The sequence below is a fragment of the Sitodiplosis mosellana genome, unplaced genomic scaffold (assembly GCF_009176505.1).
Source record: "Sitodiplosis mosellana isolate CC-2019 unplaced genomic scaffold, AAFC_SMos_1.0 Smas_scaffold_6166, whole genome shotgun sequence".
NCBI classification, from domain to species: Eukaryota; Metazoa; Arthropoda; class Insecta; order Diptera; family Cecidomyiidae; genus Sitodiplosis; species Sitodiplosis mosellana.
The window spans coordinates 5296931-5317867 of record NW_022601407.1 but is presented as its reverse complement, the minus strand read 5'-3'; the positions used below and the strand labels follow the sequence as shown (position 1 = coordinate 5317867).

At 36.0% G+C, this 20937-nt stretch overlaps 3 protein-coding genes and 1 long non-coding RNA gene across 8 annotated transcripts; 1 reads left to right on the top strand and 3 right to left on the bottom strand.

The window, feature by feature from the left end:
* Nucleotides 1-18: 18 nt before the first annotated feature.
* On the bottom strand, nucleotides 19-2931 carry LOC129575245 (uncharacterized). 2 transcript variants are annotated; one of them, XR_008688778.1, is made up of 4 exons: nucleotides 2586-2931; nucleotides 2285-2519; nucleotides 1958-2220; nucleotides 19-1863 (listed from the first exon to the last, which is right to left on the bottom strand). It is a non-coding gene; the product is annotated as an uncharacterized LOC129575245 (long non-coding RNA). The 2 variants fall into 2 exon arrangements; XR_008688777.1 differs by having other exon boundaries at nucleotides 2285-2931.
* A 1838-nt stretch (nucleotides 2932-4769) lies between these two features.
* Nucleotides 4770-9767, bottom strand: LOC129575150 (calcium channel flower). 3 transcript variants are annotated; one of them, XM_055458106.1, is made up of 6 exons: nucleotides 9066-9767; nucleotides 7734-7851; nucleotides 7405-7612; nucleotides 7093-7200; nucleotides 6530-6611; nucleotides 4770-5628 (listed from the first exon to the last, which is right to left on the bottom strand). In XM_055458106.1, the coding sequence occupies exons 1-6, from the start codon at nucleotides 9066-9068 to the stop codon at nucleotides 5578-5580; spliced, it is 570 nt and encodes a 189-aa protein (XP_055314081.1). In that variant the 5' UTR covers nucleotides 9069-9767; the 3' UTR covers nucleotides 4770-5577. The 3 variants fall into 3 exon arrangements, 2 of the variants coding, with proteins under 2 accessions (XP_055314081.1, XP_055314080.1); XR_008688755.1 differs by having other exon boundaries at nucleotides 5491-5628; nucleotides 6040-6611; nucleotides 9066-9765; XM_055458105.1 differs by lacking the exon at nucleotides 6530-6611 and having other exon boundaries at nucleotides 9066-9762.
* A 310-nt stretch (nucleotides 9768-10077) lies between these two features.
* On the top strand, nucleotides 10078-17926 carry LOC129575148 (tyrosine-protein phosphatase non-receptor type 23). 2 transcript variants are annotated; one of them, XM_055458104.1, is made up of 8 exons: nucleotides 10389-11123; nucleotides 11526-15514; nucleotides 15603-16110; nucleotides 16562-16875; nucleotides 17008-17183; nucleotides 17274-17393; nucleotides 17486-17631; nucleotides 17704-17926. In XM_055458104.1, the coding sequence occupies exons 1-7, from the start codon at nucleotides 11040-11042 to the stop codon at nucleotides 17599-17601; spliced, it is 5307 nt and encodes a 1768-aa protein (XP_055314079.1). In that variant the 5' UTR covers nucleotides 10389-11039; the 3' UTR covers nucleotides 17602-17631; nucleotides 17704-17926. The 2 variants fall into 2 exon arrangements, with proteins under 2 accessions (XP_055314078.1, XP_055314079.1); XM_055458103.1 differs by having other exon boundaries at nucleotides 10078-11123; nucleotides 17486-17926.
* Nucleotides 17927-18690: 764 nt separating this feature from the next.
* LOC129575151 (60S ribosomal protein L27) lies at nucleotides 18691-20447 on the bottom strand. The gene is made up of 3 exons (XM_055458107.1): nucleotides 20294-20447; nucleotides 19366-19591; nucleotides 18691-19177 (listed from the first exon to the last, which is right to left on the bottom strand). Exons 2-3 carry the CDS (start codon nucleotides 19582-19584, stop codon nucleotides 18989-18991), a joined length of 408 nt encoding a protein of 135 aa, XP_055314082.1. The 5' UTR covers nucleotides 19585-19591; nucleotides 20294-20447; the 3' UTR covers nucleotides 18691-18988.
* Nucleotides 20448-20937: the final 490 nt, after the last annotated feature.

Genomic DNA, 20937 nt, shown 5'->3' with positions numbered 1-20937 from the left:
CGTAATTGTATTCTATTTTCGAAGCAAAGTCATTTTTTATGGAATTACAATTCTTAGGAAGGCAATACAAAGACATTCAACAATATTCTAAAAACAAAACAAAACGAACAAATGGCTTAGGTCAACTGCTGATGGCACACGCATACTCTTCAACTGTTGGCGGCATTTTCCTTGCTGTAGATTGCTTCATAATGGGTTTGAAATGAGAATTGACCAGTGTTTAATCGATGAGAATACCGTTGAAGTCGCATGTCCACATCATACCAATCACAAAATTTGCACAATTTCTCGAACTGATTTACAACAAAATGACCATCCGGTTTTCATTTATAGAAAAACAGAAGAAAAAAAACCTTTTGTGTCTCTCTTTGACAAATTTTCGACGCATCTTTTTTCGAGACATTCGTAGATAGTGACTTAACCTGTAAAAAAAACACATACACTGAGGATTCACGAATAAAATCAATACTTGGATGTATTTGGTCTTTACGCATTCAAGTGGCTGGCGATTTTTCGACAACAGCCTTTTTCCACGTGGACAATTTAATTTGAAGATAAACAAAAATAGACTTCAAAACACATCAGAATAATATGAAGTTTTCAGGAAGGATGTGTTTTGAAAAAAAAATTCAATAAATTTTCTCCGAAGCTTCTTCAAACTTCTATTCTGATCATATTTGAAAATAAAATTCATGAAAAAAAAACCTTTTTCTATTGCAAACACCTTTGATTCTTTGTTATTATAATAATGAAGCAAAAGGTTAGCACCGTTGGCAAATCGAACCACAATCACTCCACATGACTATTTACAATTGTGTGATAACGAATAATGAATAGTCAATATGATTACACTTAACATGAGCTGAAGTTTATTTTACATAGTATCTTCATTTTGTTGAGATTTCTGTTTTTCAATTGCACGAATAATAGAAACGTCGTGGTTTGATTCGGCGAAGCTATTGACCCTTCGTTTAAAGCACAAAACTTAAACGAAAACAAAAGGGAAAAAATGTTTAAAAAGTAATGATAAACACCATGTGAGCCTGGTCTTAAACTTTTCTTTTCGGTTTTCATATGCTCCATATTTACAATGTTAAAACAAACAAAAACCCCAACAGCTCTACAAAAATGCATAAAACAACACGTATCCTGTTGAAAAAGTAACAATTTACCAGAAAACGAAACCAAAACCAAAAAGAGACGAAAAGTCAACAAATAAAACATTCAAAAAATGCGACAAATGAATTAAATTACAACTGAAATATGTGTGTACTTTTTATTGCGTTTCGAATTGAGTTGTTCATCAAATGGGACATTTTGCTTCTTCTTCTTCTTTGAACAGGGTTTTCTTTTCTAAAACATTAACGTTGAATTCATAAAACAGAAAGAAACAATATTTTTATAACTGAAAATTAGGTATCCAGTCTGAACAATGAGCCATGACAATAACAGTCCACAGCATAGGTAAGTTTCTAATGAAAGAGATATGTGCTGCAAATTAGGAATGGTTTACTTGAATACTTGGTTTACTTGGTTTTTTACTCATGTTCATTTTTCAATTCGTGGTAACAGACTTTGCAAAGGTGTTTTTTATTTGATTTCTTTTTTGTATACTGAAACAAAATAAATATTTTTCTTTTTTTTGGAATGAGACAGTAATAAGCGGTAAGGTAATACGAAAACATTCACTTTGGAACACTCCATAGACAGAGATATTCTACGATGCGTTTTGTCTCGAAAATCAAATGTTCTAGGACAATTTCAATAAATCCATCGAGTTTTCAGCGCGTTCTTTATCTGCGTCCACGACTGATGAAAGTTCATCGAGTAACTTTTGTGCATTATGTGAATGTGTTCTGACCACTGAAATTATTTCAATGAAACATAGAAAACAAGAAATTAGTAGGAAATTGAAAGGAAAGACTCAGAGTCAAATATTCAAAGTCATCAATCTCACCCATTTGCGATACACTTCAGTTTGAAATGGTATATCGAATTGATTTTTATACTTTTCACGTTCGTTTCTCCCACTGATGGCGGAGCAACGTTTGAAGCCTCCAATCCCAGTAAATGCTCTGCATATCTTTCTTGCCAACGTTGATTATTCGCTTTGTGTCTGCGCTTGATTGCAGCAAACTGACTCTTTATATCAACCACTCTCGGATCTTGATCGACGAACTCAGTACGATTCTACGATCTCGACAGAAAATCCTCTCCCCACTGAAATAGATCATGATTGTCGAACTCAAATTGGAGTTTTATATGACTTTAAAAAAACACTTACCCATTCTTTATATCGTTCAGTTCGAAAGGGTTTGTGGTATTGTCCGTGAAATTGCTCTAGTTGACCTGGACCTAATTCCAATTCATCTGCTATTCCATCATTTTCGTCTTCTAATAACGACTCGGCTCTAACTTGTCGCATAAATTCAAAATAATATTGACCAAGACATACACACTCTTTTATGCCTTCATCCTTTTCAGCTTGACATAAATTTCTGGTACAATGATTTTGCTTCCTGTTTTGGATAAGCAAATAAACATCAACAAGTTCGGACGTCTAATGTATTTGCTGTTATACACACATCTTATCCTCGTGCTCCATATTTACCCGCTTCAAATTATTAATTTTCGCTTTTTTTCGTCCGATCACACGTATAATTTGTTGTAAACTGAATACCAATCCTTCGGTTAATGCCGAATGCCAACAATGGAACAAACATCAACTGTTCTTTGTTTAGCACAAATGAATTCATCAGCTGTGTTTTGACTTAAATGAAATCTATAAACAAACGATTTAAGGGTTCGTTCTTTCGTAGACTTTGAACACATTTTCTCCAAATTCCCTTTTTGAAATTCTAAATTCAAAAGAAATATCGGTTTATTTTTAATTTAAAAAAGATAAAGCAGCAAGAATGTGAAGTAATTGTATTCCCCTTTTGAAGGAAGATGACCATCCATTTTTCATTTGAAGAAAAACGAAAATAATCGTGACTCTCTTTAGCACACTTGTTTCGACGCATGTGTTTTAGAGAAATTTTTAGAAAGCAATTTTTCTATTCTCATTCGTAAATGATCACGTCTGTGAATCGAATTCATTGAAAAAACGACCTTTTTTGTTCCAAACAAACATTACTTTTATTAAATTCAACTTTTAGAATGTTTCCAATTTCATTTAATTCTCCGTTATTGTAATAATGAAGCAAACACCGTTGTCAAATCCAACCACGATCAACTCCGTATGACTATTTACATGAGAAATAATGAACTGAAGTTTATTTTACATATCTTCATTTTGTTGGGATTTCTGTTGTTACACTAATAAAAAGGAAATGTCGCGGTTCGATTTGGCGGCGCTGTTGACCCTTCGCTTAAAGCACAAAATTTAAACGAAAACCAAAGGGAAATAAGTAATGATGAACACCGTGTGAGCTTGGTCTCAAACTTTTCGATTTTCATGTTTTTGAATTTTACAATGTCAGAATCAAAAAAAAACCTCAGCAGCTCTACAAAAATGCATGGAACGAAACGTATCCTGTTGAAAAAAGTAAAAATTAACCAGAAAGCAGAAAACAAAAAACAAAAGACAAAAAGCCGACAAATAAACAGTAAAAAAAATCCGCCAAATGAATCAAATTCCAACGGAAATATGTATTTTTATTGCGTTTCGAATTGAATTGTTCATCAAGTGGAACATTTTGCTTCTTTTTCATTGAACAAGCTTTTTATATTCTTAACATTAACGTTGAATTGATAAAACCGAGAGAGACAATGTTTTTTACAACTAAAAATTAGGTATCCAGTCTGAATAATGATCCATTGTTCTTCCAACATCATCAATTGCCTGATCGGCAAGATCAATCGGCAAGATCAATCGACAACATGAGTAAGTCTTCAATGAGAGAGAGAGAGAGAGAAAGAGAGAGAGAGAGAGAGAGAGAGAGAGATATGTTGGTCAAAAATCAATTAAATTTATTTGATACTGCACGCTTCGTCTAAATATTGCCGTCGAATGTCTTGCCAGTTTTAAAATGTGTATTATCATTCAATGAGTAATGCTCATTGGGCATGCATTCAGTTGCAACTCATTACACGCTCATTACGAACGATTACCAACGTAATTTTTTTTTTGACTTCGGTTTGTTTAAAAAAAAATTATTTTTTTAGTGTTTCTTTCTTTTCGTGTTATTTATTCGATCGCTTAATCCAACTTATGATTTTGGTTTTGTCGTCCATTGGCGGAACAGTTCACATTCAAAGCATGTAGAGTCTATACGCGTAGTACACTATGTTCCATTGCTCTTATCAAAATTTAACTATGTTTTTTTTCTGTATCGCGTTCGAGATTGCAACTTTTTTTCAACAACAAACTGAAGGAAAAAAACCGGAAATTCATGGATGATGAGTAATTTGGTGTGCTTAGAAATATTTTGTTTGAAATGAATCGCATCTGATGAGGGGAATTCTTTCTCTTTCCTCGAATTGGTCTTTCATTTGAAAGGCTCTTTTTTTCTCTGCATAAATCAATTTCATTGGTTTTATGAGAAGATAGAAAGCTCAAGCTCGACTCGTCCAATTACTTCAATTTAATTTCATTCGAGAATCCAAAGTTTGAATCCTTGACCCGATCGAAATTCCATTCAACCGGAGAATAATGAACCAAAGAACGAAAGAACAATCTAAAATAAAAAACAAAAGCCTAAAATAATTTTAGTAAAATTTGATGGGAACAAATTTTAAACCAAAGAAAAAATCAAAACGAAATCAAATGTTCGAACAGAAAATTGTCACAGTATGTTTATTAGACTTTTTGTTGTTGTTTTTTTAAATAAGAATGTATGAGTTGCTGGTGTTCTTTTTTATTCCTTCTATCAACATTTTAAATATCTTGAAAGCATGTAATATCTAATTAAATATAAGTCTTAATCATATGAATTAATTTAATGTAACACTTTGAAAAAAAAAAGTCTTTTTTCTTCTTCCACTTCTTCTACAACATATTATCATCATTGATCTATTTATTGTCCTCAAATCAAACGGAATAATTCCATTAAATCCAAAGACAACATTGTTTCTCGAAATGAAAAACAAAACGAATTAAGTTGAATGTTCGAAACAACGTCATTTTTAAACTGTTGCTTGATATTTGTTTTTTATAATATTTATCGAAATAATTATTTAATTGTTGCATTATTTATTATTATTTTACACTTTGGGAGATGCACGCGCTTCTGATATGCAGGCGGCCCAACAAGTTTTACAATTAGACTACTATATAATTTATTATTTGCCCTTTGTTGCATTTGATGCCTTGTTAGGCTTCAAATGCATACAAAACAAAAGAATTCTTCTAACAGATTTCTCTTTTTGTTTTAGTTTTATAGTAATTTGTTGTTGTTTTGACGCCCAAGTGGATTCCGCATGGGTTGTTCTATTGGGCACACTCTATCTCTAAAAGGAGGGGGGGTTAGGTCGGTGTTTTTCGGTTACACATTGCTGTCGTATGGCGGTGGTGTAAATGATAATGGTTGAGCATTATTTACTAGATTATTGCCGGGTCGCATCGTACCATTCCTATTATCCGACGATGTAGCCGCTGCTGCCTGTCTCATTTGCTCCAAAGTAGCTCTGCATTTCGAATTTGAGAGGGGAAAAAGGAAATCACATTGAAAACAAAATAGTATCTTTTAAAATTATCATCTCTTCTCGACTAGAAACTAAGAAAACAGCCACAAGCTACAAAACAAATACACTGTCTACTTTTAAGTGGAGTTAACGAAAAAAACATTTTTGAATCAACAAAAAAAAACGAACGTTTTCCAAATAAAAAAAAACAAGGAATTCAATCAACGGAAAATCAAGAAAAATCCAATACCAAATTTGCTACTGCTAAGGTTAATTTAAAGAAAAAATGGTGTGAAATTTATGAAGCTAATTCATTTTGTACCGAGAAAATAGTGAGAGTTAGTGACAGATTGAGTGAGAGACATGCATTTTACACGCACACAGACAAACAATTCAAAAAATTTGATACTTTACACATTGAAAAATGCACACATTTTGCTTGATCGGATGACAGAAATGGTACGCCACTTCGTGTATTTTTTTTGTGTGTGGATTGAGTGTGTATGATTCTTGGTTTACCGCTACATGAAAATGTAGTGGTTATGTTTTAGTTTGTTTTTGTTTCTCTATTTTATGTAAAATTTTGTGTTCGTTTGGATAATTTTGGCTTGCGTTTCAATATTTCAATCATATCTCTGTCTGTAATTGCTATTTTGTGGTGGTTTAGCGTTTTCACTCTGGCCTGAACATGAGTTGAAAGGGAGGTGGGAGTAATTTGCATGAGTGGGCGTATGTGTTATTATTATCTTTTATTTTCGTTTTTAGTTTATTTCATTCAATTTTAGCGGTGTGTGGTTGTGTGGTTTTTTTTTAGTGTGTCTGTGAATGTGTGATTGAATGTGTACTGAAATTCAAGCGTTTATAGCGTTGTAAATGGTCAATGGATTTATGTTGAACGCCATACATCCGGGTCTTCCATGGCCGGTTGGCCGCCAGTTGGAGACATTCCATTGGTTGCATTTGCGGCCATCTCCTCACGCGATGCTCTGTTCCACATTTCAAATTTGATGGTTCGTATTTGCGTGCGCGTGATTTTATTTATTTTTTACAAAATAAGATGATTTTTTGTTGTTATCATTTTCGTCGATTTTATTGTTTTGTTGTAATTTTTCAACGCGATTTGGTGTGAATATGAAATTATTTTGTTTGGTTTTAGATTAGACGAGTATTGTTAGTTTGAAAGAGAGAATGAAATAAATTCAAACAGTTAATCAATTGATCTTATACAATTAGTATAAAAAGATGGTTAAAGAGCAACTCCAAATATAAATTGGCATTCAATTTTAGGATTTCTCCGTTGAAAAATTTCAAAATTATTGTCGTTATACTATAATGGATATAGACAGCGTTAGAATTAAGTCAATATCAGAGACTCACAAACAATCACAATTTATTCGTGTGCATTCTGAGAAAATATTGCTCATTTAACTTAGCAAGCAATTTTATTCGATTCAAATTTATACGTACTTTTTGCCGAGCGACATCATGCCATACAGAACACCCGTTGCAAATATCAGACCACATCCAAAGATGCTCGCCAATCCTGGCTCCAGCAGTACTGGTGGAATTGCCGCTCTATTCAATGAAATTATCAATTTGTTTTATTAAAAAGATTTTTTCGTTATAAAATATTTTTTAAAAAAAGTTGAAAAATCCAAAGCGAAATTTTGTTCAGCATTTTTTCTCATTGAAAAATAGCCAAAAATAAATTTAGAAACAAAAAAATGTGTCAGTAAGATAAATGACTTTTTCTTCGAGATGAAAGATCAATGAACTTACGCGCAATAGCCAGCTGCTCGCCACCATTGTGGTCGGCTTTCGACCGTTTGGGCAAATTTCTGTGCATAGTCAATGAACATGCAACAAACGGGCGCTTCGATTGACATCACCAGTATACCGACCAGTATCTGCAGGATGCCTGATAATACACTGGAGAAGTTTATCGTTAGCACACCGAAGCAGTTCCAGAATCCAAATAAAATGGCAACTGTGAATGGAATGAAAAATACAATTGATTACTCAATATGATTCAATACTTAGAAATCGATGTGTTACGCGAGTTCAATAAATTCTCATGAGCTGAACCGAATGAGTCATGTTATACTCACAGAATGCTCCAAATATGCCAAGACCTCTAGCTCCATAGCGTAAATACCAAGGTATATCTGATTGTGCTGCGTCTGTTGGGCCAGCAACCAAACCCGTCATTTTCTGAGCGAATCCCTCCTGTAATAATGTGCACAAGATAATTAAAAAACCACACACACACACACACACACACAAACGAAAAACTTGTTATCAACAGTGGTCCAAAACTGAAGGTAAAAATTCGTATATAATTTATGATTTCTTGAGGCGTTTATCAATGATAACGAAATTACCACAATTATGAATGTGTCTCACATGTACTACACACACATACTGTGGCCGCATGTGCGTGAAGAGATTCATTATTCATCGAATCATGTGAATCAATTGGGAACATACTGTTGTTTTTTCATCATCTGTTTTGCGTTCATGTTCTTGCCAAATAAACTAGGCTAGAGGCTGCTGCTATGTGAGTCAAGTTACTCCATTTGGGCAAACACGAGTTTGCCAACTCCAAAATCGAGATTAGTCAAATAGAAACAACAAAACCAAACCGAACCGTATACTTAACAACGGTATTAATTTACAAAACAGGCGTAAGGAGAAGAAACAAAGTGGAATGACATTTTCGGGAATGGGTGTTTTAACTCATTTGATGACGTATGTACAACGACGTGGTCATATTGAAATATGCTAAAAACTCCTCCGAAATAAATGACAAATCAATAATTTAAACGGACGAAAAAAAATGTTGATTGAAAATCAATAAATCACATCCACGTCGGCTGCTCTTATTGAAAGTCGATTGAGAATTGAAATTGTGCCGAGAGATGCTGCTGTTAAAAGCAGATGATAGGAGGGAAGAGAGCAAAAGAGAGCGCGCGAAAAAAAACCAACAATCGATAGCATGCACTATACAAGCTGTTACGTCGACAGTAAAATGTGTGATTTGATTCCGAATAGAATGTTTTGTTGTTGCATTTGTTACATTCGAACCGATCGATTTTCATGTAATTCTATATGTGTACACACATTGAGTGCACTGCACATACAGGGGCTCCAAAGAATATGTGATTCATGCCTTTGTGTCGTGTACACACTCTCTTTGTACAGACACAAAGCTCAGCAATAGACATCGAGAGAGATGGAGACAGAACAGGAGAGAGATAACACATGAATGATAAAAAAAAAATTCACCCAATATTTATTCGGAAACAATTGCAATTTAATTGAACCCTTGCTGTTGTTATCAATCACAATTATTGATGGCATTGCGCGAGCCTCGCAACTCAATTAAAATAGTCCAAGTATTTGGTTGAATATATGAATTACTTAAAATGCACTTTTATTACCATTTCAAATAACTAGCCGTGAATCCTGTGAGTATATGCTCTCTTTATGGGAAAAATTGCGCGTATGTTTTTCTTTAGTATCTGTTTTCTTTGGTCGCACGAAAGAGAAAAGAAAAACCTCTTTTCCGAGTTGTTTATTCCGTTTGTTACGTTGCGAATTCGTTGTGTATTTTATTCGATTGCACCGAGCACACAATATATGTGTATATCACTTTTCTCACCAACCGCACAAATAATATTAAAAATTACAACTGAGAGACGGGGCCACAAAACAATTTATCTTTTTATGCAAACATACAAAAGGCAGGATTCAAATAAATGACAGCAAAATGCATGCTATTTCTCCGAGAGTTTTGACACCGATGTTTTACCTAATTTTTTTTTTGTATTATTTTGTTGCCCGAATATTGTCGATGCACACAATATATTCTCGAATTACTTTCTTTCTTTCTCTTTTCTACATTTGACAAGTGAGACGTTGTATTTCTTTGCCTTTTTTTCTTTAATTTGCACTCACACACACCGAACAGAGATGGATTTTTTCGGATTCTGATTACACGGCTAATGGAATACAGGCGCAACGAAACACACAGAAAAAATCAATTCGTTGTGTCGTTTCTACGTAAGAAAGATTATTGGTTTTTTTAGACGTTTAAAGCGATCTCTCGAAGTCGCCTCATTCACACACTCAGTGTGAACTGCGCGCTACGTAGATGTATGGGTTTATACAGTTTAACAGTTAAGGGTAAGTTCATCTTATCGACTAGACACCGATTGCGCGATACTCTCTCCCATACACGTATAAACTGACTCGCATTCACACACACACTTGCACGCCCATCCGACAATTTCAATCGATAAAATTGGTACGCACATCATAAACGTTGAACATTTACGAATGGTTCACATTATCGATGATGAACATATGTTGTCCATTCCCATCGGTAATTGTCGATGTTGCGACTATACGTGTTCTGCTGGCTGCCGGTAAAGCGACCAAACTCATTTCATTACGCATTTTCAACGCAATTGGGAATGAAAGAAAAACGATCTCGATTTCGAGTCGATGTAAATTTCTCCAGTTCCTTTCCACTTTAACATTTTTGTCATTCGAATTTCCGGGGAAATTTTTCACATTTATATTCTTCGTTCGTCAAGCTGTCAATGTAAACGCAACCTAACTGTCAATGGAATTGTTTGTGCCACTGCTTCCAATTAGACGTATGACTATGACTATGTAAATTAAACTGGTTAACATTGTATTGAGGCGCGTATACGATTGTTGTTTATTCATTTCGTTAGGTGTACCCGCATCGTTGTGTGTACACAGAGCCAAACGAGAGAGATACGTGCATTCTGAAGTGACCGTGTCTCATTGTTTGGAATGACGTTGTGTGCTCGCAATTCACCACACATATTTACCGATGATTTTTGTTTTGAATAGAAAAACGTGAAAAAACAAAAAAACATTTATACATTGGGATCGGTGAATGCACATCGCGCGACTGTTCCAAGTTAAATCACAACATATACACAATAAAAGTACACAAAGACATATCAGTGTATTGTTATTTCACTGTGTTTTTCTTCTTTTTTCACATTCTGAGTACATTGAATGATGTGTTACTTGTGACAGTACTAACTTTATTACATTTCATTTTTATTATTATCGTTTAAACTTTTTTCGTGTGTTGCTTTAAAGCTGCAAACAAAACTTGAATTGAAGTGTAGTTAATCAAATTGCCCGGGTCCTATGACGATTACATTCAATTTTTTTGACAGCAATTCGTGATCGTTGTGGTTGAAATTTCACTTACCCATTTTCATTTTGGTGCATTCACATTGCATCAGCCAATTGGTGTAAACAAGTCAATTTCCGTTTAGCAAACACGAGAAGAAAGGTGAAGAAACACAGGTGACAAGAGTTAACAAAAAACTAGACATTTTTTTTTTCATACAAAACAAACAACAATTATGGAAGCTGTACCTAAAGTGCCAATGCTTCACTTTACGCTGAAGCAAACATTACAGAAATCATCATTTTCCCGATTGAAACAGGTAACTAATTGTGTCATTGTCACGAGAATAAGGAGAAGAAAAAAAGTGTTCAAAGTACTGGAAGTTTCCAATTTTCACAATTCGTTGCCAAAATCTAATTAACGCGTAGTTGTGTATGTCTCCATGAATATATGGTCAAGTGACGTCAAATTGCACTATGATTCATATTCATTTCATACAAGTCGTACAGATATTGTTTTCGTTTTTTTCTTTTTCTCTATTTTCGGTTAGAGCAGGGAAATCGCACGAATAAGTGATGAGTGAAGTGAACTTCCAGTCACATAGTTGTGTCTATTTTTATCACTTATTTAAATATTGAACAAATCCCAATTACGTTCGAGTGTTCAGTGAATAATCAGTGTAGGTTTATTGATTGAAATTCTTTTTCTCTTTGCAAATTAGTATATTGCCGAGTGTTATCAAGAGGATCCGGAAACATTTTCAAAGGAAATTTATGAGTTGGAAACACTACGAGCGGCTGCATACAATCCATCGATCGACGATACCGGTTACAATGTGATCAAACGATACTATTGTCAGTTGCATTCGTTGCAAAATCGCTTTCCAATTGAAAACGATCGCAGTTTGGTGAATTTCGTTTGGCGTGACATTTATTCAAGCAACACAACACAATCGTCCGATATACGCCATGATATGGCCGTCGTACTGTACAATTATGGTGCAATTCATACGCAAGTGGGCGCGGCGGCGAATCGATCATCGGAAGAGGAAATGAAATTGGTGTGCACACTGTTTCAACGGGCTGCATGGGCATTTGAAACGATTCGCGAAAAATATCAAATGGCTACGACCGGCGATATGTATCCGGAAATTTTGATATTTATGCAAAATATTTGCTTTGCTCAGGCGCAGGAGTGCATTTTGGAAAAGAGTTTGATCGACAATCGCAAATCGATTATCGTGGCAAAAGTGGCATCACAAATTATTGAATATTATAATTCGGCGTTTGCAGCGTTGTTGTCGGGCGGCGAAGAGGGGATGATTGCCGAAATTGTCGGCTCGAGACAATTCAAAGAGTGGCGACAGTACATTCAATTCAAGGTACAATACACGGCCTGCATTTTACTTTTGTATCAAGGTCAAAATGCCGAAGAGCAACAGAAGATGGGCGAACGTGTAACACTATATCAAGCGTCATTCGATCGGCTGGAGGATGCACGAAAAGAGGCCAAACATCTGAACAATATGACACAGGTAACGGAAGCGTTGACCTTTGTTATGGACGTGGTCGAAGCAAAACGAAAAGCGGCCAAAAATGAAAATGAATTCATTTATCACGAAGAAGTGCCTGAGCTCAGCTCAATCGCAACGATTGCCGGTGCAAATTTGGTAAAGGGAATCCCGTTCAATGTGTCCGATGCGGCCAGTGAAGATATTTTCCATCGTTTGGTGCCGATCAAAACGCACGAACATAGTTCGTTGTACAGTGAAGAGAAGACGAATTTATTGCGAAAAATCACGCAAAAAATCGAAGCAAAAGATAATGAGCTCAATCAATTTATGGAATCGCTCAATATTGATTCGTTGAGTTTTAATCCGAAAGAAGTGAAATTACCACAATCGATTATTGATCGATGTGCCGCTATGAATGCCCGTCCAACGGTTATCGATGATTTGATACAAAATATGTCGTCGTTGGCCGAGATTTGTGTGGATGTGGAAAATATGCTGCAAACGATACAGGAACTCTTGAGCAAAGAGGAATTCTATGAAAAAGATTTTCAACAAACGATGGGCCAATATCGCCCTAGCGGCCATTTCGTCGAATTGAGCCGTGAGTTTATGAAATATCAAGAGGCACACAATAAAGCTGGCGATAGCAATGATACATTGCGAAAGGCAATGGAAATGCATGTGAACAATTTACGCATTTTATCAAAACCATTGAGTGATGTGCAAGCGGCCATTCCCACCTGTTCGATTGAATGCGATCCCAAATTACTGAGCGAAACACAAATGCTGTTGAACAAAGTGAACGAGATGCGAGTGCAACGGGCACAATTGTATGCTCAGCTCAGTGAAAACATTCAAAATGATGATATAACCGCACAGTTGGTGGCATGGGGTGATGAAGATGTGGAAAAATTGTTCAAATCAGAGCTGGGCAAACATGAGCAATTGATTAATATCATCGAACAGAATCTCGTGGCTCAAGAAAATATCTTGAAAACATTCACCGATGCCTACGCAAAATGTGCACATTTCATCAAAACCGTATCGGATACGAAACATAAACGCGATATATTCTTTTCATCGTTGATCGCCTCCTACGATGTGTACGATGATCTGTTGGGCAAAAGTCTAAAGGGATTGGAATTTTATAAGAAATTGCAGAGCAACATTCAACGCTTGTGTGCTCGAGTTCGCAGCGCACGTGATGTTCATGATGAGGAACGGCAACAACGCATCGATTCAATGAATAAAAAGGCACTGTCATCGATGCAACCACCATCATCGATGCCGGTTTCAACAGCGCTCGCACCCAATGCTGACTATCCGAAATTGACAAAACCCACTGAACACGATGTAATGGAGAGTTATCGCAGTACAGCCATCCGTCCAACACCAATCGGTCAAGAGAATTGCCTTACATCGATGCAGCATGATGTCAGTCATTCGAATTCAGTATCGACAACTGTTCCGTTTAATTACAACTATCAAACGTCTGTTGCCGCATCGATGCCATCAAGTTATACACCGCCAGCGGCTCAAACGACAATATCAACACCAAGCTCAGCTCCGTCATCATACTCGAATCAATCGAATACGTATTCCAGTCAACAGAGCGCATATTCAAGCCAGCCAAACTCGTACTCAAGTCAACAGAATGCTTACTACGCCACACAGTTTTCACAAGCGAATGCAGCATACGCGCCCAACTCTGCTGGTGGCTTCGTGAATCCGATCTATAGCAATTTGCCGACATCTAACGCGGCCCAACAACCAAAACAAAGCTATGAAAATGTACCGACCACAGTGACCTACACCACCAGTGGCAGTACATCCGTGAGTTCATATGGAAATGTTGGAACGTATTCCTATGCAACAACATCTCCAACATCCACGCAACAGTACAACTACAATAGCATGATGACCAGTGTACAAAACCCAGTGCAAAATTTACCCGTTTCATCACAGTCTCAATCGTATTTGAATTACTCGCAAAGCGATACGCGTCAAGCAAATTCTTACATGAATCCCAGCTACGCAACGGCTCAAACACCAACAACAGCCACTTATTATTCACAGACACCACAAACGAGTGTCTATCAATCGGCAAATGCTAGCTCAATTACAAATCCAACATTGCAATCGTATGCTGGCGTTTCTTATGCGGATTACACAAGCCAAGTGAATGCATATGAAATGCCATCGAATAGTCAGTATTCACAGCAAAGCCAGCAAGTGCCACAAGCTTACTCTCATTCCAACTCAACTGCAAGTTATATGCAAACAACAGCGCACCCACAACCACAGCAACAGTCGCATGTGCCACAAGTATCATCTTCGACGGCATTTACTAACTACACGCCCGGCTACTCGACACAATCGTTGCCACAAGCTTCAGGTGCATCAACTACAGGACAACTGTCTCAAATCGGAGTGACAGCCGGATTGCCTCAGATTGGAGCGACCACTGGGCAACTGCCTCAAACTGGAGTTTCTTCGGGGCAATTTCCACAAACTTTGCCACCGACAACGGCGACAATAACGAACAATCCACAGTCAACATACCCTACCAGTGACGCATATAACTATTATAATACCCAGTATCCAGTACACAACACTCCAACATCGAATAAATACTACGGCAACGAGACGAACATTCAAAGCAATCCGTATTCGATGCCGATGAGTTCCAGCTACTTACCACCTGGCTATGGCGTTCCAGCGAACTACAGTGCACCGAATCAGACAAACGTCTATAATTATGGAACGATTGATCCAGCTGCAAGCGGTTCACTCGCATCAGCTGGTAGCAACTATACAACGATTTCACAGCATGCTCCGAATATAGCACCAGCTTCGGCTAATGCTATGACGCCAGCTACAAATCCGGTGGTGCAATCGTCAATTTCGGCTCAGGTTTCATATCCGCCGCATGCTTCAATTCCGGCTTCATCGATCCCAGCTTCCGTGGCTCCCTATCAAAATGTTGCCCCAAGCTCAAGTGTCACAACGATTCCGGCAAATTCGCCTCAAGTGAAACCTGAACCGGCTAAGCCGAAATCAAATAAATTCGATTTGCTCAGCGATTTGGACAATATCTCCATTGCGGCACCTACATTGCAACCGATGAAATCAACTGACAAGCTACTGCAACCAGAACCAAAACCAGAAATAGTAACACCGAACAAACCAGATGAGAGGTAATTGGATCGCATTTTGATTTAGAGATATTCATAAGTTTTTAATTTCATTAAAGAGTACTTTATTTAATTCCGGCTTTAATTTCAGTCAAACAAAAAAAGAAGAAATGATTCCCGAATTGCCGCGGCCAACGAGTGATGAGAGGCCACCGGTTCATAAGAATGATTCGATTGAAAAAGCCTTAACTGAGCTATCTCTGGCCGAAGAGGAATTGACCATTAAGGCAAAAGTTGAAACAGAAACAAAGCCGGCAATTAGCTCACATTTGGCCGAATTGATTGCATCAAGCACCGTTGTTAGTACGGCATCAGTTCCGCCAAGTTCTGCGAATATTGAGAATTTCTACAAAGAAGTTCAACGATACGAAAAAATTGTGAATGGCTTAACAACCAAAACTTTAAATGGCACCACACCGCTTGAGATTAAATGGAAGGAATTGCATGATTTGCTGGACAAAGACGCTGCCAAGCGATCAGTTAGCGTGTCGAAGTTATTCCCGGAGAAAAATCGTAATATGCTTTCCGTCCCATACGATCATTCACGTGTTCTTCTACCAACGGAAACTGACAACTACATCAATGCCGCTCATATTCGGGTAAGTGCTGTGACGTTGATAGTTCCCCAAAATTTGTGGGTTCTGTGTTCTTGTCTTTCTTTTCTGTTCACTTTTGTTCATTTTCTTTGTTTGTTTTGTTTTTGTGATGCTAAATTTTAAGAAGGATATCAAGTTGGTGAGTTCCAAAGATCGAAAGAGAAATAAGAGAAAAATCTTCAGATTTTGAAAAAAAAGTACTTCCCCTCTTTCAGTTTATTTCATACAAGTTTGAATATTCCTTTTATTTCAAGTCACGTGTAATTTGTTATGTTTCATTCCCTTTCCGTTCTCGAAATTAGAAAAGCATTTTTTTTCTAAATTTCCCAATTTTTTTAAATCATTTATAAAAATTTCGTACATTTCATTGTAGAATTATGTTGCAAAATCATCCTTGTTAAAAAATCGAATTTCTTACAAAAATATTTCTCATTAATTCAAATATTTTCTTCAGGATTTAGGATCGCATTGTAACCATTTCATATTAGCCGATGCGCCGACATACAATACGGTCAAGGATTTCTGGTGTATGATCTGGTCGCAGAATGCATCGTACGTGGTTTGCCTTATCATTCCAGATGAAGGGCCAATTCTACTGTTTCCAAAGCAATTGAATACGCCGCATAACTTTGGCGATTACACGGTGACCATTTTAAGTGAACATAATCGATTGCATATCATCGAACGAAGCATTCGTGTGACTTCATCCGAATCCAATTCGACCAGAATCATTACGATTTTACAGCCGAAACAATGGCCAACGAAAAAGTAAGTTTTTTTTTCAAGTAAAAATTAGAAATTTCATTTTCAGAACGAAAATGGAAAAAAAGAAGAATTTTATACAGAAAAAACATTTTTCAAAATATAGAAAAAAAAAAAATAAAACAATTTCTGTTTCAGTTCCATCACCAACATAATTGGAGTATCTCAAAATATAATTGATACGGCAACAGCGGCCAAACTGCATAATATCCCAGTCATTTTGAATTGTCCGACGAATTTGGAGCGATCAAGTTTGGTGGCGTTGACGATAACATGCATTTTAGCACTTGAATGCGAAATGCCAATTATAATCAGTGAGTAGAGCAACTTTACGCACTTGATGCATAGCAATGACGTGTTCGATAAGTTTAGATTGATTTAATCGACCTTTGATTTTCCTCCAGATGTAACCGACGTATGGTATCGAATTTGCTCACAACGCAAAAATATCCTAAATGACACGAGTATTTTTCAACAATCGATGCAAATTGTACTTCAATGTTGTCGAGAGTTTATCAAGAAACGTGAGCTTGACTTTTTTCCTTCAAATATCTTGACACAAGTCATACATTCCGTCGATTTGATTCTTACTTCCAACATTTTTTTATTTCAACAGGATCGCCCAAGACACTATCGAACAACACTCAGACCAATTACTATTTCATCGAAGAAGAAGAGCCGACCGTCAAGGATCCATTCAAAGACCTCGATCCATTGTGGAAATTGAAATGAAAAAAAACAGACCGTTGATGAAAAAAATTGGCGACTCTTTTGAATTTACGACGATGATCAAGGATGAGGTTTCTGCCACTTTATACATCATTTCAAAGGAAGGCCACAAATGTCAACAAAATTCATTGTGAACAAACAAAAATATTTTTATTTCAGTTTTTTTTGGAAAAGACAGGTGTTGAATCTATTTCTATCTATCAAATTTATTACATTTACGGCTTATTTGATCTATAAAATTATTATTATTGTAATCTATTATTCATTTGTGTTATCAGATCTATATAAAAAAAAATAAAGAGAAAAGAAAATATTTGTTACGCTTTTATCCGAGGGTTTTTCTTCGTTTTAAGTTTGGTTGGTTTTGATTTTTTCATTTTTTTTTTCATTCATGAAAATGTTCGAAGATTTTTTTCATAATTAAACAAAGCGGGAAGACTGCATAATAAAAAGGTAAAATATTTAAAGTTGAAAAAAAAAGAATAAAATCGAAAAAGAGCATTTTCTATGCCTATTTTAAGGCAAACCATCGTTTGTTGCCATCCAATGGAGGAAAGACTTTAGAATTGAAGAAAAGATGGCGCTAAAAGCGTATATACACAAACGAATGACATTTCTTACCTGTAACCACATGCTTTTGAAACAAATATACCAAGTTCATAGATAGATCCTATGACAATGTTTATGATGTATTCGAATATATCCGAATAGTGCTGAACTAAACTTTTTGAAATTCTGCTAAAAGTTGAAATGAAGGAAAAAATGCATCAAATCCTGGACTTGATGACAATGTCGATAGAAAAATATACCAACCCATGAATATTTCTTACTGTACTTGACATTATGCTCCACAGTTGTCCGTTTAAGCATATCATTGAAATACAATCACAAACTCTGTTTCGATGGATATTGCGAGGTCCATAAGCTATACTTACCAAAACTTGCAAATAATATGAGCAAAGAAATCAATCAACCATTTCCAATGTAAACAATTCAAACAACAATTATTTGTCACCAATTTCAACTCTCTGTCTCTCCCTTTCTCATTGCCTCTTGTTGACAATGAATGACATGATCGCACAAACTAAGACGTGGTTTTACTAGAAAGATTTATTGAAAAAATGTTCCATCGCTTGCAAATAATCTGTAATCATTTCGTCGCTACAATTGTTTCAACTCGCAAGTCAAAGAAGAAAAAAAGTAAAGATGTTGTTTTCGTTACCCAGACTATTTGTAAAAAACTACAAAGTCTATTCACAGAAATTGGAATCGAATGCGTTGGATTTTTTTTTTGTTTTTTTTTACGGTTTATCGTTTATTGTGTTGTTGTTGTGGGTTTTATTGGTTTTAATTTTTTTACACTAGTAAAAATGTATTCCAATCAGGCCGATTAGAACCGCAACTTGGTGAAGAACCATTTGTTTTTGCCAGCCTTGTATTTTTCCTCAAATTTGACACGTGTTTGGAAGCGGTGTGTCTTACGCTTAACTGGATCTTTAAGATCCTTCACGCTCACTTTTTCGAAAGCAATGTCCGATACACTGTATCTGGTTGGCATGACGTGGTTGTAGTTCAACAACTGAAAATGAAACAAGTAAAAATCACAATATTACTATTAGTAATTGGTGGCGTTAAGTGTGATGAAAACGGTGTTCTTCATAGGAATTTCATGGTCAAGTCTATTTGTAAACAATTTATCTGACCATTCGAACACCAGACTAACATGAGGGCGATGAAAATGTAAATCACATGCTCGTTGGCACTTACCTTCAAGAATGGCTTTATCTTGGACTTCTTCTTCAGCTTAGCCTTGCCCATCTTCTTTGTCACTTTACGTGGGTACCGGTCGATACCAGCCACGAGAGCGTGTCCGAATTGTTTATCGGATGTTCCGTCATCGAAGGTTTTCACAACAACAGCCTTGCGGCCGGCGTAACGTCCACAAAGGACGATTACGACTTTACCAGATTTCATAATCTTACGCATCTTGCTACTGAAAAGACAAACAAAACAGAGAAAAAACAACGGATTAGATTGAATCACTTCAGACGGTGTAAGTGCAAATGTGTCAAACGAAAAGTATAGGTTATTCGTATGTGATGTAAATCTGGATTCATTCACAACAAATAAATGTGAAATTTCTTCGATTCATATGAAACAGAGTACTAGTAACTAAACAGAAGACTCTGTGTTATTCGCAATATGACGATTTTATCGCACAAAAATAATTTTGCATTGATTGTATGCTTCTCGTTGAGGTTATGTTATGCACTCTCGTATGGAGTGAAACATGATATGTGCTCGCGACTAGTGAACGTGTAACATCGATTGATTTTGAAAAATTAACACATTTTATTGGAAACTTTTCACAGCACTTGACCAAATTTTCCAAAATACACGCACTTTTACGACGAATTCAATTGGTTTCACATTAAATTAATCAATTTGGTTGAGTATCACAATGCGATCTTTCATTGACAGCTCTTTTTTTACTGAACATTCGTTCAATATCAAAAAACGATTTTTTATTTGCAATTATTTTCCGAAAATTTGCCGATGAATCGAAGAAATATTTATATTGTACGGTCGATGAATGAATCCAGAACCAATTTACATCCATTTTCAGTACTTTTCGATAGAATATTCTATTGATGATTTGAAATTTAAAAAAATTGAGCAAAAATTCACAACTTACTGGTCGTACTGTCTGACCGGAAAAGAGAGATACCACAAGCAACAATTCAGTTTGATGTTTCTACGCAGTAGTATGCGTGATGGATGTTTGGCGGCGCTGTTTGTTCTCGGTTTGTGTCAGTCACATAGCGAAATGTCTACGCATACATATACACGAGATGAGATGCACTCATTCCATTTGAATGGGCAAGCGGAATAATGAAACGTAATTTTTTTTATAAAATGAAGAGCCCCTGAAAATTTTTTGCAGTAAAAGTGCCCCACAAAAATATTGTCTGAATTGGTTTTCATGTATCACTTTTACTGATAAATTTTTTACGAGGCGATTCAAATTAAACCAAAAAATATTGTATGAAAGAGTGCCTCACGAAAAATATGCAATTTGAATCGCCTCGTAAATTTTTTTTCATTAAAAGTGGTAAATGAAAACAAATTCAGACAATTTTTTGTGGGGCACTTTTACTGAAATTTTTTTCAGGGGCTCTTCATTTTACAAAAAAATCACGTTTCATCATTCCGCTTGCCCATTCATTTAAATATTAAACATATTTAAATGGATATGTTCAACTCATGTGGGGGAGTATTTTTTTACATAAGTAAGCTTTTCAAATTAAGTTCAGAATGATATACAAACCGTTTGATTAT

Bases quoted from the DNA above. Each gene is read 5' to 3' on its own strand.
- LOC129575150 (XM_055458105.1), bottom strand. The intron at 7,201-7,404 runs GTAAGTTCATTG...TTCATTGAATAG, and splicing joins CGAGCAGCTGGCTATTGCGC to AGCGGCAATTCCACCAGTAC. The intron at 5,629-7,092 runs GTACGTATAAAT...TTCGAAATGCAG, and splicing joins ATGATGTCGCTCGGCAAAAA to AGCTACTTTGGAGCAAATGA.
- LOC129575148 (XM_055458103.1), top strand. From the start codon at position 11,040: ATGGAAGCTGTACCTAAAGTGCCAATGCTTCACTTTACGCTGAAGCAA. The intron at 15,515-15,602 runs GTAATTGGATCG...CTTTAATTTCAG, and splicing joins CCGAACAAACCAGATGAGAG to TCAAACAAAAAAAGAAGAAA. The intron at 17,184-17,273 runs GTGAGTAGAGCA...ATTTTCCTCCAG, and splicing joins CGAAATGCCAATTATAATCA to ATGTAACCGACGTATGGTAT.
- LOC129575151 (XM_055458107.1), bottom strand. From the start codon at position 19,584: ATGCGTAAGATTATGAAATCTGGTAAAGTCGTAATCGTCCTTTGTGGA. The intron at 19,178-19,365 runs GTAAGTGCCAAC...TTTCATTTTCAG, and splicing joins AGATAAAGCCATTCTTGAAG to TTGTTGAACTACAACCACGT.